This window comes from Haliotis rufescens, unplaced genomic scaffold (genome assembly GCF_023055435.1).
Source record: "Haliotis rufescens isolate VD_foot unplaced genomic scaffold, xgHalRufe1.0.p SCAF_3, whole genome shotgun sequence".
NCBI classification, from domain to species: domain Eukaryota; kingdom Metazoa; phylum Mollusca; class Gastropoda; order Lepetellida; family Haliotidae; genus Haliotis; species Haliotis rufescens.
The window spans coordinates 19,150,653-19,165,831 of record NW_025964001.1 but is presented as its reverse complement, the minus strand read 5'-3'; the positions used below and the strand labels follow the sequence as shown (position 1 = coordinate 19,165,831).

At 42.3% G+C, this 15,179-nt stretch overlaps 1 protein-coding gene across 1 annotated transcript in view; it reads left to right on the top strand.

Annotated features, from left to right (window-relative positions):
• Positions 1 to 15,179, top strand: part of LOC124137047 (kinetochore-associated protein 1-like) — an 81,631-nt gene that overhangs the window by 45,192 nt on the left and 21,260 nt on the right. Inside the window, exons 32-43 of the mRNA XM_048403874.1 lie at positions 78 to 188; positions 1,510 to 1,538; positions 2,414 to 2,515; positions 3,040 to 3,221; positions 4,921 to 5,018; positions 6,395 to 6,560; positions 8,197 to 8,387; positions 8,982 to 9,080; positions 11,925 to 12,053; positions 13,057 to 13,173; positions 13,478 to 13,587; positions 14,081 to 14,273. Of these exons, the coding sequence (XP_048259831.1) occupies positions 78 to 188; positions 1,510 to 1,538; positions 2,414 to 2,515; positions 3,040 to 3,221; positions 4,921 to 5,018; positions 6,395 to 6,560; positions 8,197 to 8,387; positions 8,982 to 9,080; positions 11,925 to 12,053; positions 13,057 to 13,173; positions 13,478 to 13,587; positions 14,081 to 14,273 (1,527 nt within the window). The remainder of the gene's footprint in view (positions 1 to 77; positions 189 to 1,509; positions 1,539 to 2,413; positions 2,516 to 3,039; positions 3,222 to 4,920; positions 5,019 to 6,394; positions 6,561 to 8,196; positions 8,388 to 8,981; positions 9,081 to 11,924; positions 12,054 to 13,056; positions 13,174 to 13,477; positions 13,588 to 14,080; positions 14,274 to 15,179) is intronic.

Below are 15,179 nucleotides of genomic sequence, written 5' to 3'. Positions count from 1 at the left end.
CATAGATTGTGTTTACTTTGTGATGTAAGTCACAATGTTGTAAAGTGTTGGTTTTTATTAAATTGCTGCTGTAACAGTGTGAGTACAACAAGTTCCTGATGTTGTCCGAGTACCGGTGTCGGACGTCCAGGGAGGCTGTGCTCATCTCCTACCTCACAGACTTCTTCACATCACAAGCATCAACAAAGGTGAGGCTCTGCATTGACATGGACATTTTTATTCCTCCGGCATATAATGCAGGGGGATATAGTCATCCTGTGGTCAGTCTGACCATCCATATTTTGTTTCCAGAGCATAACTTGAAAACCGTGAAAGATGTTTCATCCAAACTTACACATATTTACCAGGTGGTGCCTTTTGTTATTTAGAAATTTTTCAAAATTTCATGTTTCCCAGTTTCCATGGGAACAAGTTAGACTCAGCTGAAATAAAGGTAGGTGATGTTTCCGGAGCAGAACAGAAAATCTATTCAAGATTTTTAATCCAAACTTGGCCTTTTGCAATTGATGAATTTTAAAATATTTCGTTTTTACTGTTTCGATGGCAGCTAGATTGACTTTGACTGTTTTAATTGATATTGGTGTGTTTGTTTGGTCCAAAGTAATATGTATTCTTTCATGAAGTTTTGCACACACAAAGTCCAAGTTGTCAACTGGTGCCTTTTCCTGTTAGGGATTTTTCAAAATTTTATTTTTTCTGTTTCCATGGCAACAAGTTTGACAGTGACTGTTTAGATTGGTGTGTACCTGACAGTAATTCAAAATTCCGAATTCCAATTACAGGGTATTGTTTTGATAGCTCTATAACTACTCTTGTATATGGACAGACTTCTCTCATCAAGTTGGACTTGTAACAGTCAGATTTTGTTGGGGGCCGGGGGGATTTGTCGTCTCCCGATGAGTCTTATTATTTACTGGTCACGTACCATCAACCTGGCTGTGTAAGCAATTCTGATAAAATTGTGAGTGGTCTTATTGCTGGTTATCTGTATATGAAAATGCAGCTAGTACGACTTACGAGTTTCCATTACAGTTTCCATTGTTTGTTTGTTGGTTTGTTGGTTTGTTGGTTTGTTGGTTTGTTGTTTAACGCCGCACTCAGCAATATTCCAGCTATGTGACGGTAGTCTGTAAATAATCGAGTCTGGATCAGACAATCCAGTGAGTGACATCACAAGGATCGATCCGTGCAATTGGAATACAATGCATCATCCAAGTCAATGAGTCTGACCACCCTATCCTGTAACTTGCCTCTTACGACAAGCATGGGTTGCGGAAGTCACAGATCTTCACGGGTCCAGTTCTCATTGAATTGTGTAGGATAGGAGCAGTTTATTGCCAACATACCTGTTTTCAGTTCCTTCCAGACCAGGACTTCTACCTGTTGGGGGTATTCATATCGCTGTAATGGGTGAAGTCATGAAGTAAGAGGGGCTAATTATGCTGATTACAGTAAATTCATGAAATGTTTCATAATAAAAATAATTTTACAAATATGTATTTTTTTTAGGGTGATATCAACTATGCAAAAGTTTACAGGTAGGTCAGCAATATTATTCAATATTTCTTGTGCCATGTATACCATATCGTCCGATAACCCTGATGGGAAGCCTGGCAGAATAGGTCCCCAGTACCCCATGCTTGGTGTAAAATCTTTCTAATGATGATCAGGGTGTTACAATATGTGACCTGGAATATTCCCAACTGCAGTGTAAAACTAAATTCACTCATTGGTTATGTTATTTAGTCGACTCTCTTAAATGGTAACTCAAGGTACTGAGCCAAGAGTATCTACTTATCCTGTTTGCCACCTACCTGACAACTTAGTACACTTCTAATTTCACATTAGTACAAAGTAATTGTACTGTTTTATTACAAATTGAATGATGGAACAAGTTCAGAAATAAATCTCCGAAGTGAGATCAAAGTGCATTTTTCAGGGCCGGGAATTTTCCACAGACTTTGTTATGTTAAGGGTCACTTTTGTGATACATGCCATTACAATATATATGCATCAGTTATATGGTCTTACAGTCCACAACTAACTTACAGTGTTTTTGGTTTTTTAGAAAGAACCCATTCTCATCCCTGAGATTCATTCGTCAGTGGTTGCTGCCACCATTGAAATTGTCTTTTCTTGCTAACACCAGTTTCCAAGGCACTGTTATTCCTGAATTATGTGACAAGAAATATTATGTGTTATAACCTCTTTCTTTACATACACAACATTTCAGGGCTACTTGCCCCGTAATCAGGTGAAAGAGTTTTCACTTGATGCGATGACGAGTATAGACAGCAAAAACCAATCAGTATCCGTGTTAGTGCATCAAGGGCAGTCAGTTCTGATTGGAAACTGACCGCAACAGTTAGCCATGGGGTACATGTGGTCAATGGTCTACCTACATTGTTCACAGACTGGCCAGTTTGCTGGAAGTGCCTGTGGTCCATCTCCACGGTCAGCTGGCCATCAAGGCATCAGGGACAGGTGACATGGAGACAGCGGTCAAACACTGCAGGTGAGATGTGGTAGCAACAATCGGAGGGGAAGAAAAGGTTTCCAGGGCCCCGTTCCACAAAGCCATCCTAGCGCAAAGGTGAACTCCCATACTTACATAGGCTTATGAGGGCGGTCGGGTAGCCTAGTGGTTAAAGCGTTCACTCGTCACGCCGAAGACCCGGGTTCGATTCCCGACATGGGTACAATGTGTGAAGCCCATTTCTGGTGTCCCCCGCCGTGATATTGCTGGAATATTGCTAATAGCGGCGTAAAACCATACTCACTCACTCACTCACTCACTCACTCACATAGGCTTTTGATCACCATAGCGCTGAGATCACCTTGTGGAATGGGCCTGTATGACAAGTTTGTTTACAGTGTAATCAGGGAAGAGTTGTCACGCAAAAAAACAAACACTGCACGCCAACACTATATAATTTCAAAAGTCATTGCCTGAGAACCAATTCTTTTATGTTTTTAAGCCTTAGTGACTCAGTCCTTGTTACCCAGGTGCTAACACTTGGTTCACTTGGTTATTTGTAGTAAACTGCTGGAAAGTGACCCATCCTGCTCCACAGCGGAGACCCTGTACAAGGTCGCGCTGTCCTTCCTGCAGCTGTGTCAGAAGAAGGAGGACGACACACTGGAGGGCAGCAGCAAGCTGCGGGATCTCTCCTACACAGCTGTCGAACTGGCCGGTCTCGCTCTCACCATGTGCAGCCCAGGTCAGCTGTCTCAACATAGAACCCCATGGGGGGAAGAATCTGACCGAGTACCTCATGCTTATTTCAACATAGGACCCAATGGAGATTTGGAGTAGAATAGGTCCCCAGTACCTCATGCTTGTCTCAACATAGGACCCCATGGGGGGAAGAATCTGACCCCAGTACCTCATGCTTATTTCAACATAGGACCCAATGGAGATTTGGGGTAGAATAGGTCCCCAGTACCTCATGCTTGACTCAACATAGAACCCTATGGGAATTCTGGATAGAATAGGTCCCCAGTACCTCATGCTTGTTTCAACACAGGACCCCATGGAGATTCAGGGTAAAATAGGTCCCCAGTACCTCATGCTTGTTTCAACAAAGGTCCTCATAGGAATTTGTGGTAAAATAGGTCCCCAGTACCTCATGCTTGTTTCAACATAGGACCACATGGGAATTGGGGGTTGAATAGGTCCCCAGTACCTCATGCTTGTTTCAACATAGGACCACATGGGAATTGGGGGTTGAATAGGTCCCCAGTACCTCATGCTTGTTTCAACATAGGACCACATGGGAATTGGGGGTTGAATAGGTCCCCAGTACCTCATGCTTGTTTCAACATAGGACCACATGGGAATTGGGGGTTGAATAGGTCCCCAGTACCTCATGCTTGTTTCAACATAGGACCACATGGGAATTGGGGGTTGAATAGGTCCCCAGTACCTCATGCTTGTTTCAACATAGGACCACATGGGAATTGGGGGTTGAATAGGTCCCCAGTACCTCATGCTTGTTTCAACACAGGACCCCATGGAGATTCAGGGTAGAATCGGTCCACAGCACCCCAAACTTGTTGCAACATAGGACCTATGGAGATTCAGGGTACAATAGGTCCCCAGTACCCCAAACTTGTTGCAACATAGGACCCTATGGAGATTCAGGGTACAATAGGTCCACAGCACCCCAAACTTGTTGCAACATAGGACCTATGGAGATTCAGGGTACAATAGGTCCCCAGCACCCCAAACTTGTTGCAACATAGGACCTATGGAGATTCAGGGTACAATAGGTCCACAGCACCCCAAACTTGTTGCAACATAGGACCTATGGAGATTCAGGGTACAATAGGTCCCCAGCACCCCAAACTTGTTGCAACATAGGACCTATTGAGATTCAGGGTAGAATAGGTCCACAGCACCCCAAACTTGTTGCAACATAGGACCTATGGAGATTCAGGGTACAATAGGTCCCCAGCACCCCAAACTTGTTGCAACATAGGACCTATGGAGAATCAGGGTAGAATAGGTCCACAGCAAACCAAACTTGTTGCAACATAGGACCTATTGAGATTCAGGGTAGAATAGGTCCACAGCAAACCAAACTTGTTGCAACATAGGACCCAACTGTGATTTAGGGTAGAATAACTTCCCAGTTTCCCATACTACCCAATGTGGGATGTTGCCGATGGTGTGTCATCGCACCCCATTGGTGTAGATTGTTGTTCATCATATTGACCAATGGTTTCACTGACCCATGCTTGTCTCAGAAACCTCCATGTCTTTTCTAAGAATGTTTTACCAATAATTCAGTCATGTGTGGATGGAAAAGTCATAAATGATATTTGTTGAATGAGAATTGATCATGTAATCCAAGGATGGATTTATTTTCCTGCACAGATGTAGGAGATATAAAGCAACAATGATTGTGATGGTTTCAGAGCGTATGAGTGCATGTCTGGACCTGTATCGAGCCCTGTCACTGTGTCTGGATGTCAGCAGACAGTGTGAAGTCGGCGATTACTCTCAGTCTGTACAGGTAGGTAACTCTACATTTTGGGGTGAGATTCTGAGTAGAATATGCTCTGACAAATTGATTATCTCTTATCTAGTGTCTATTCCATGCATCATGTGTGGAACAGTTTGTGAGTTAAAACAAACTAAGATCCATGTGAAACTTAACTGCTCAAAGCAAACTGAACTGTTGTGAAATGCAACAATGTTTTACAATATTACGTGTTACCTTCATTGTTGCAGATTGATTGAGTTAGTTGTTTATTATGTGTCAATTACTCCTCAATAATATTTTAATACCAATGCTGAGTGTAACAGTTAATAAGTAGGTGTCTTTTTTGACATTTTGGCTTTTGATTACATATCCAGGCGAGCTGCAGTGTCACTCATTTTAATTTGTTATACCTCTATTAAAAATCTTGCAATTCCATTGGTTAATTCATGTCACATGACAAAACAATACATTTCAATGTAGACCCCGAAATCATGTGAATGACACTGACCTCAAATATTGACTCGTCACATGATCATTATTGACCTGTCACGTGATGAATATTGACTCATCTGCAAGAAAAGAAGATGGCGTCTGGTTCAACATTTCACGGTTTGCAGCTATGTTACTGTAATGAAACAGCATGGTTTAAAGGCTTCATAAACATTAAAGTGAATTTCAGAATAGCAAAACGAATGATTACTCTTGACGAGGTAGATATGCAAAAACAAGTGTTTTGATATATACTGAACAAAAATATGAGTTAGTAATCGTGAATATTTTGGGGGATAGGAAGTGACGACTGAGCACACATTTCATAAAATTATTCATGATATGTAACTTGTTTTGTTCAGTATATACGCACACTAAAACTGTGAGATTATATACAGCACTACAGAGCTCCAGATAAGCTGCGTATCTGCCTAAAATACGCATCAGAAACACGCAGTAAAATAAAATCCAAGCGTATCAAATACGCAACGAACATTACAGATTCGCTACAAAAATAAAACTTGTGCGTATCATCAAAATATTGTGAAGTAACCCTGCGTATTCGATTTGCAAATCAGCAACTTATTTTGATATTATAAACGGGCATTCCGTCAACTTTGCCAAACTCCACGATGACAGTTACATCATGATCATTTGCCATAACACTTTCTTGTGGAAGTATCGTGGTATTTTTGAGTCCTACAAAGCTCTCGAACCCACACGACACCAGTTTGCAGGGACTAGAAGAATAGAGTTTTTTAAAATTTAACTTAAATACCCACATGTGTAAAAACAAGTGGGTAACAGAATTTTGAATACCCAGATAGAATTACTGATACCCAATGATTTTAAAATGCATGGGTAAAATACCCACAACACCAAAAGCTTATCTGGAGCTCTGCCACTATGTATTACAGAGCCCCAACAACAGCATGTCGGTAGAGCAGCAGATCATCGCCAGTGAGATGCATGCTGAGTGGAACCTGTCCCCCATGTTTAAAGAAGAATCGTTAGTGATGACCTCCAGCAAGGTGCTGCCCCTCACTGTCAACTACCTGCTGGCTGTCCCATCCCTCGCTACAGGTGAACACCGCAGATGTGGGTAGCACTAGTGTGAGGGTTCCATTACAGGCACAGAAGGGTATCACTGGGCGCGAGAAAATATCATTAGATGTGTGCTTTTGGAATTTAAGTGTGCTTATAAGATGAGTGCTTTTGATTCATCTTTGTGAAAGATTTGTTGTAGTTTACAAAGTTTGCCCCTTTCCTATGGGATTGATAACATCCTTTGTCATGTTCTAAATCAGCAGGTGAATGTTCATCTTCCCGAGGCAAGGGAGTTAACTGACTTTAAAAGTCCAGTTTCCACCCTTGCCGAACTAGGCTGGAATTACTGGGCTCGATCGTTGCGCCACCAGTGGCTATTACCAATTATGTCCCTTCTAAGCCTCTCCTGTGGACCAATCAGATTCCACCTCTCGTATCACTTGCGTTTGCTTTACACAAAATGGTGGCGCTCAGTCAGGACGATCTGATCGATAATCAAGATCTATATTGTGATAAAATGGGTTTTACATCGCGAAATGCATCAAATCACGTGAGCACCTTGATTAAAAACATGAAAAGATTTGGAAAATATCTGCTGACAACAAGTTGGCGGTGCACATGCTTTGCAAATCCTGCAATCGATCGAAATCTGCACGACAGTTTATGAACCGGATTTTGATTTCGATGGGCGGTTTTGATTGGACTATGCATAGACTCGTTAGTCCAGACAAAATGTAACTCCATAATACCAGGATAGTTAGGCAAGGGTGGAAACTGGACTTTTATAGTCAGTTTACTCTCTTGCCTCGGGAAGATGGTGAATGTTGTGAATCCCACTGCAGTATGTTTGTTCATATGGTCATCAATTTCCATGTGTTTGTCAATTTGGTTGGGTCAGAAGTACCTTATACAGTTTTCATACAATATATATGGCACAGGGTATTTTTTTTTTAGAAATCTGATTTTGAAGTGTGTTCTTCAGATATTGGGAGCTTATTTTAACAGGGCCATTATGATTTTGACAGTGCCATTGGCACTCTAATACAAGGACATTTGGACCCTGGAGTACCATTAAGTATGCAATAAACTGGGGGTTCCTGGTCAAAGTAGTTCCGGTGCTGGCTGTTAGTGACAACTGAGGTGGACAGCTGGTGGTCTGTGATTTGACTGATTGCGTGTCATGGCGTATGCAATCAAAATTGCAAGAATCAGAACTGATCTTTTTGGAGAAGCATACAATATTTAGAAGCATGTTTTGAATGCCACTGAAAAGACAGTGCTGGAGACAAGGCACTATAGAAATGAATTATTATTGTGCTTTCAGTCTAGACTTGATTATTGCAGACTGCAGTCATATGGCTGTATTATTGCTGAGTGTGGCTTTAAACAGCAAACAAGATCAGAATGAAGTGGCTTTTGGATGCTGAAGTAAAAAATGTGTTTGATGATCACAAACAAACCTCACCTTTGATTCCCTACATGAGTACAAATGTTAAACGCCTTCCAAATACACAGTCCTTGGTCCTGGTAAAGTCAATGTTAACATATATGAGTTCGTCTTATCCATAGATCACTTTATGAAACAAAGCCCCGTAATATACATCCTTAATTATGAAAAGCAACTGAAAACACATGAACTCATTTCTTTTACTTACCTAATTTGCAATGCCAGGTAGCAAGGATGCTGTTGTGACGAAACTGTCGCCGTCGGTGGTGCAGGGCATGTCGGAGCCCCTCCTTCCCCTCCTCCTCCACCTGAGGGAGAACTCCCATCTGGAACTGGCCTACCGATTTGCCAGCCACATCATGTCCTGCCTCACACAGCACGTCACACAGTTCGACATGGGATTCGAACACAGCCAGGTGGGTACCATCCTCCAACCAAGCTGGCAAGTAAAGGAGCCAGGGCCAAGTGGAAGCTCCAGCAAGTCGTTAAAAACCTAATGTCTTCTCGGGGAGGTACTGCAAGGCCGACCCTTAGTTAATTTGGTAAAACAGACCCCCAAGAGCAGGTTGGCCTCACAGTACTGTCTTGGGTACATATCAATCAACTAACGAGCCAGGGCCAAGTGGAAGCTCCAGCAAGTCGTTAAAAACCTAACGTCTTCTCTGGGAGGTACTGCAAGGTCCCTCTGTTATTTTGGTAAGACAGTCCCCACAGTGCAGATTGGCCTCGCAGTACTGTCTGGGGTACATTAATCAACTAACGATTAGATAAACAATAGCAATAGCGGAATATTTTAGGGGCATATATCAAGAAGTATGAAATAGAAAATGCGTGTAAACCAGAGATTATTTTGAAGCTCATTTCATGAAATACACAGTTTTAGAAGTGACATTTTTAAACTTAGATGATTATACATGATGTATAATATTGTTTCAAACATAAGGTGGGAATTATTTTATCATTTTCTTTCCTGTAAGGATTCTGTTATGACTCTCTTTCCTATGGATCAGAAACCAGCAGAGCTGGCCAAAGTTCTTGACCACTTGACCACAGCCAAAGAAAAAGTTGCCCCACTTATGCAGGAACTCACCTTCGGCATTCTCACAAAGGTTGGTATTGTTTCATCACCATCATCATTGTACTGGATGTTGTTTGATGTTTGCTTCCAGCATACAGTATAAGTTAATATATAAACAATTTTACCTTGTCCCATCTTCCTGAGGCAAGGGCTTTAACTGACTATAAAAGTCCTTGCCCAACTAGGCTGGACTTATGGAGTTATATTATGGCTGGACTAACGAATCTATGCATAGTCCAATCAAAATCGAGTAATGAACTAGACATTCGGTTCGTAAACAACATGAATTTCAACATGCAGATTTCCAAGACATTTGTACCGCCAACTGGGCATCAACAGATATTTTGCAAATCTTTTCATGTTTTTAATCAAGGTGGCCAAGTGATCTGAAGCACTTCTTGATTATCGCTCAGATCGTCTTGACAGGGCGCCAGCATTTTGTTTGAAGCAAATGCAAGCGATATGAGTTGTAGAATCTGATTGGTCATTAGGAGGGACATAGAAGGGACATAACTCATAATAGCCACCGGTGGCACTACGATCAAGCCTGGAAATTCCAGTGTAGTTCATGAGGGTAGAAACTGGACTTTTCTAGTCAGTTGACGTCCTTGCCTTGGGAAGATGACCTTATCCTGACTCATACTTATTGCTTATCTCATATCATTTCTGAAAAGGTAGTGGGACCTTCCTGAATTAAATCATGTAGCCTTCAAATAGACAAAATAGTAACTTTATAAATTTATTGTTCTGTCATGTTTACACTGTTTTGTTTCTTCCTATTCAACCTCACCCTTATTGTTTCCTCTCTCACCATCACAGTGGTAAACGTGTCTGTAAAAGAAGTTATTAGATTTGTCGGGACAAAGTTCAGGTAACTTTTCACCATGTCCCTTAGCTATGCCAGTAACCGATGGACATGGGTTCGAATTCCAGATTCACCCTGATAATGTTTCTAGGTTTGTCAGCACCGTACACATGCTCGTGGGTTTTACCAAAGTTGTAAATACCTCAGACCTGCATCACTTTAGGCTTTCCTCCCACATCAACCTGATGAAATACTGTTGCAGCATTGCACAAAACTTACTCACTCACTTGTCTTGTTTCCTCACTCACTTGTCTTGTTTCCTCACTCACTCACTCACTCACTCACTCACTCACTCACTCACTCACTCTTGTTTCCGGTCGGGTAGCCTAGTGGTTAAAGCGTAGTGGTCCTCATGCAGAAGACCCAGGTTCAATTCCCGACATGGGTACAATGTGTGAAGCCCATTTCTGGTTTTCCCCGCCGTGATATTGCTGGAATATTGCTAAAAGTGAGGCAAACCACACTCACTCACTTGTTTCCTCCCAGATCTTCGCTCACTCACTCACTCACTCACTCACTCCATCTTGTTTCCTCCCAGATCTTCACTCACTCACTCACTCACTCACTCATTCACTCCATCTTGTTTCCTCCAAGATCTTCACTCACTCACTCACTCCATCTTTTTTTCCTCCCAGATCTTAACTCACTCACTCCATCCATCTTATTTCCTCCCAGATGTTCACTCACTCACTCACTCCATCTTGTTTCCTCCCAGATCTTCACTCACTCACTCCATCCTATTTCCTCCCAGATCTTTACTCACTCACTCACTCCATCTTGTTTCCTCCCAGATCTTCACTCACTCACTCACTCACTCACTCCATCTTGTTTCCTCCCAGATCTTCACTCACTCACTCCATCTTGTTTCCTTCAGATCTTCACTCACTCACTCCATCTTGTTACCTTCCAGATCTTCACTCACTCTCTCCATCTTGTTTCCTCCCAGATCTTCACTCACTCACTCATCTTGTTTCCTTCAGATCTTCACTCACTCACTCACTCCATCTTGTTACCTCCCAGATCTTCACTCACTCACTCCATCTTGTTTCCTCCAGATCTTCACTCACTTACTCACTCCATGTTGTTTCCTCCATATCTTCACTCACTCACTCACTCCATCTTGTTTCCTCCCAGATCTTTACTCACTCACTCACTCCATCTTGTTTCCTCCCAGATCTTCACTCACTCACTCACTCCATCTTGTTTCCTCCCAGATCTTCACTCACTCACTCCATATTGTTTCCTTCAGATCTTCACTCACTCACTCACTCCATCTTGTTACCTGCCAGATCTTCACTCACTCACTCCATCTTGTTTCCTCCAGATCTTCACTCACTCACTCCATGTTGTTTCCTCCAGATCTTCACTCACTCACTCACTCACTCCATCTTGTTTCCTCCAGATCTTCACTCACTCACTCCATGTTGTTTCCTCCAGATCTTTACTCACTCACTCCATGGTGTTTCCTCCAGATCTTCACTCACTCACTCCATCTTGTTTCCTCCAGATCTTCACTCACTCACTCCATGTTGTTTCCTCCAGATTTTCACTCACTCACTCACTCCATGGTGTTTCCTCCAGATCTTCACTGACTCACTCCATGTTGTTTCCTCCAGATCTTCACTCACTCACTCCATGGTGTTTCCTCCAGATCTTCACTGACTCACTCCATCTTGTTTCCTCCAGATCTTCACTCACTCACTCCATCTTGTTTCCTCCCAGATCTTCACTCACTCACTCCATCTTGTTTCCTCCAGATCTTCACTCACTCACTCCATCTTGTTTCCTCCAGATCTTCACTCACTCACTCCATGTTGTTTCCTCCAGATCTTCACTCACTCACTCACTCCATCTTGTTTCCTCCCAGATCTTCACTGACTCACTCACTCCATCTTGTTTCCCTCTCAGATCTTCACTCACTCACTCACTCACTCACTCACTCACTCCATCTTGTTTCCTCCAGATCTTCACTCACTCACTCACTCACTCCATCCATCTTGTTTCCTCCAGATCTTCAATGCCCGCAAGGTGGACCAGAACCTGGGCCTGGCCTACATCATCAGCCAGCCTCACAAGGTGATCATGGAGAGCCTCAAGATGTTAGTGTCTGCCTCCGGTCACAACTACAAGAAACTCATGGTCAGTACTGCAGCGTCGACCTGCTTCTATAATGTCATAGAATAATTCTATAATTCTGATTTTAATATCAGTTCTATTCATGTTAACAAAGTCAAGATTTTAATTGAAGAGCTGTCTGTTGCTTAAACCTTGCCACCAAAGTTGCTGAGAGGTTTTTCTGAAAAAAAAGGCCTGGTGACTCTCATTTTGAAAATTGATGGGCCAGTCGCTGTCTATGAAATGGTACAAATTGATTAGTCAGTCGCTGTCTATGAAATGGTACAAATTGGGTGGTCATTCTGTATAGACATTTTGACATCTTAGTGTTTGAGTTATCCCCTTGAGTTCCCATCATACTGACAGGAGAGCGGAAGGTTGGGGGTTCGATCCCTGGCCGTGTCATACGAAAATATGTTAAAAGATGGTACTTGTTGTTGCCCTGCTCAGCATTAAGGGGCTAAAACAAGGACTGGTAAGTTTGTAGTCAGTCTACTGTCTGAGTGGAGTATTCATGTTAACACACGCACACACGCACGCACGCACACACACACAAACAAACAAACAAAAAAGCTAAGTCTCCAGGCAGGCACAAGAAAGATATTAATATCACACAAACATATGTCACTGAACACTAGCCTTTGTAACCGTTGGAATCGTATTGATAAATTTGTCAGCAGCTTGACTCATGGTCTCAGGGTGTACATGCTCAGCTCATAACATGCTGTGCTGGACATTGACACATGGAACTCTTGACACATTTAATGTATTTATATACTATTCAAAAGAAGTTAAAGAAAACCTGATTCTTTTGTCATATTACTATAGTTAATCAAGTGTTGTTCTTTAATTAAGAATTGACCTTCACTTTGTGTGAGTTCGTTGGAGTATGAACCTTCATAGAGTGAGGGCCAAACTGTATGAACGTTGGAGCTTGCGAAGGTATTGAGTAAATACTCAATGGCCCAAAATATTATCTGGAGTTGAGACATACAGTGTAGCAATGTTGTGACTACCTTCTGGACAGGCGCTGGCCTCTGTGGGACGAGCAATGGGTTGTCTGCTACAGGAGGTCAAGGTGACGTCCATGGCCGAAACCATGGACACCAGAGCCACATGGGGACATCGACTCAGTAAGATCAAGGTAAAGGTCATGTTGTCTGGCGCTGAAACAGAATGGAACTTTTTTTGTAAATGAAAGTGGGATGTTCAATTGTATCTGCTGTATATTGACAATTCTTTAACTTTTGCAAAAACAATGTTGAACTATTATCATCAAATGCTAAAATCAGATTGAGTTTGTTAGTTTGACAGACTACAAAACATTTCTTAAAAGGACAAGTTGTTAAAAAGGATGGTTTTCATCATGTTGACTGATAATATAAAAGAAATCTTGAATCTGATGTTATCATAAGTCCATGTATTGTGATTATTACTGTTTATTTCAGATTGATTTCAAAACGGCATTCCAAGGAACAACCAAAGAGAGATTAAAAATTCTGAAGGCAATAGCCCAGAATGATGCTGCTGAGGTCAACATCATCACAGATTACTGCAAGTGGGTGGCATAGGGAAAAGTCTTCTTACGTTTTGATTCTTAAACCCTACTGTGGGCTTTGATCCTCTGCTTATCCCAGTTTATCTGTTTTTGCCTTTTCAACATACATAAACAGCGCAAATTGTTGGGTTCAGAGGGGGCCATGGGGATCCCAGTCATCTAAGGCGTCTATTCACTGTGCAGAGTTGCGTCCCTTGGGCATACCAGAAACCTATCAACATGGGTTTGAATCCGGGTTCGCCCCAATTATGTTTCCAGGTTTGTCAGCACCAGCCTGTGCTGGTGGGTTTCACAAAAATTGTAAATGTCTGAGACCTGCATCACTTCAGACTTTCTTCCCACATTAAGTTGTCACGCTGTAACCAATCAGAGTCCAGGAAATTGTATTTTAAATTGTCTCCAAACAAGTCAAGAAGACAGACCTGACTTAATTGATAGGCTGGGGAAAACGCTTCTGGTTAACAAATTGAAATGTATGTTACCATGCTTACAGAGACTTTAATCTGGAGGTTAAAGAGGGTCTCATGATCTACATCCAGCATGTGTTGTCACTGGAGATGCCGATGTGGGAGGGGACTTGCAATTTAGCCCAGCGCCGATCTCGCACCCATAAAGCCAGGGCGGCCATCAGAGTGCTGCCAGAATCTGACATGTTGGAGATGGAACTTAATAGGTTACTGAAACAAGTGGGTACTTTTCTATATTGATGTAGACACAAGTTGACTGAGAGGTGACACGCTGCTGAGTTGTCTATGTGTTTTAGTTTGAACTCTAAAGAAGAGGGGGCACGGATGACCCAATTGGCTAAAGCACAGCAATTTGCTGTGTAGAGTTGCATCCCTTGGGCATGCCAGAAACCCTATCATTTTTGGTTTGAATCTCAGTTCGCCCCGATTATGTTTCTAGGTTTGTCAGCTCCATACCTATGCTTGTGGGTTCACCAAAGTGGTAAACGTCTGAGACATGCATCACTTCACGCTTTCCTCCAACATTAAGCTAACAAGCCATAATTTAACTGGAATACTGTACCCAACTCACGGCAAGGAGATTCCTGTTCTGGCAAGTAAGCAACATGCCTTTGTAATATCCACTGGCTTTGGCCAGTGTGGGGAAGATGGAATATTTCTGACTGCCACATTTACAACATTTATTCCTTCACTTAATCACTGTCACAGATCTGACAGGAAATATCATGTTCTCATATCATACAAGAGCGTCGGTGGCCCAGAAGTTGAAGCTGCCTCAATTCGTTGTATAGAATTGCATCCCTAAGGCTTCCAGGAAACATGGTCGTGGGTTATAATTCAGGATTTGCCGGAATCATGCTTCTAGGTTTTTCATCTCATACAATACCCATGTCCGTGGGTTTCACCAAAGTGGAAAACGTTTAAGGGGATGCATTGCTAGGTAAGTGGGTGCACGGGAAGAATAGAAGGAAAGAGAGGGCAGTTAGACCGCTAGGACTTATATAGTAATGACATGTGTTGATTGTAGCAGTGACTTGCTTGTGTCCTTTAGGAAAGTTTGATGACTACACTATTAGTCTCACCCCTACTTCATTGACGCTGTGGAGATTTGGGGTTAGAATAGGT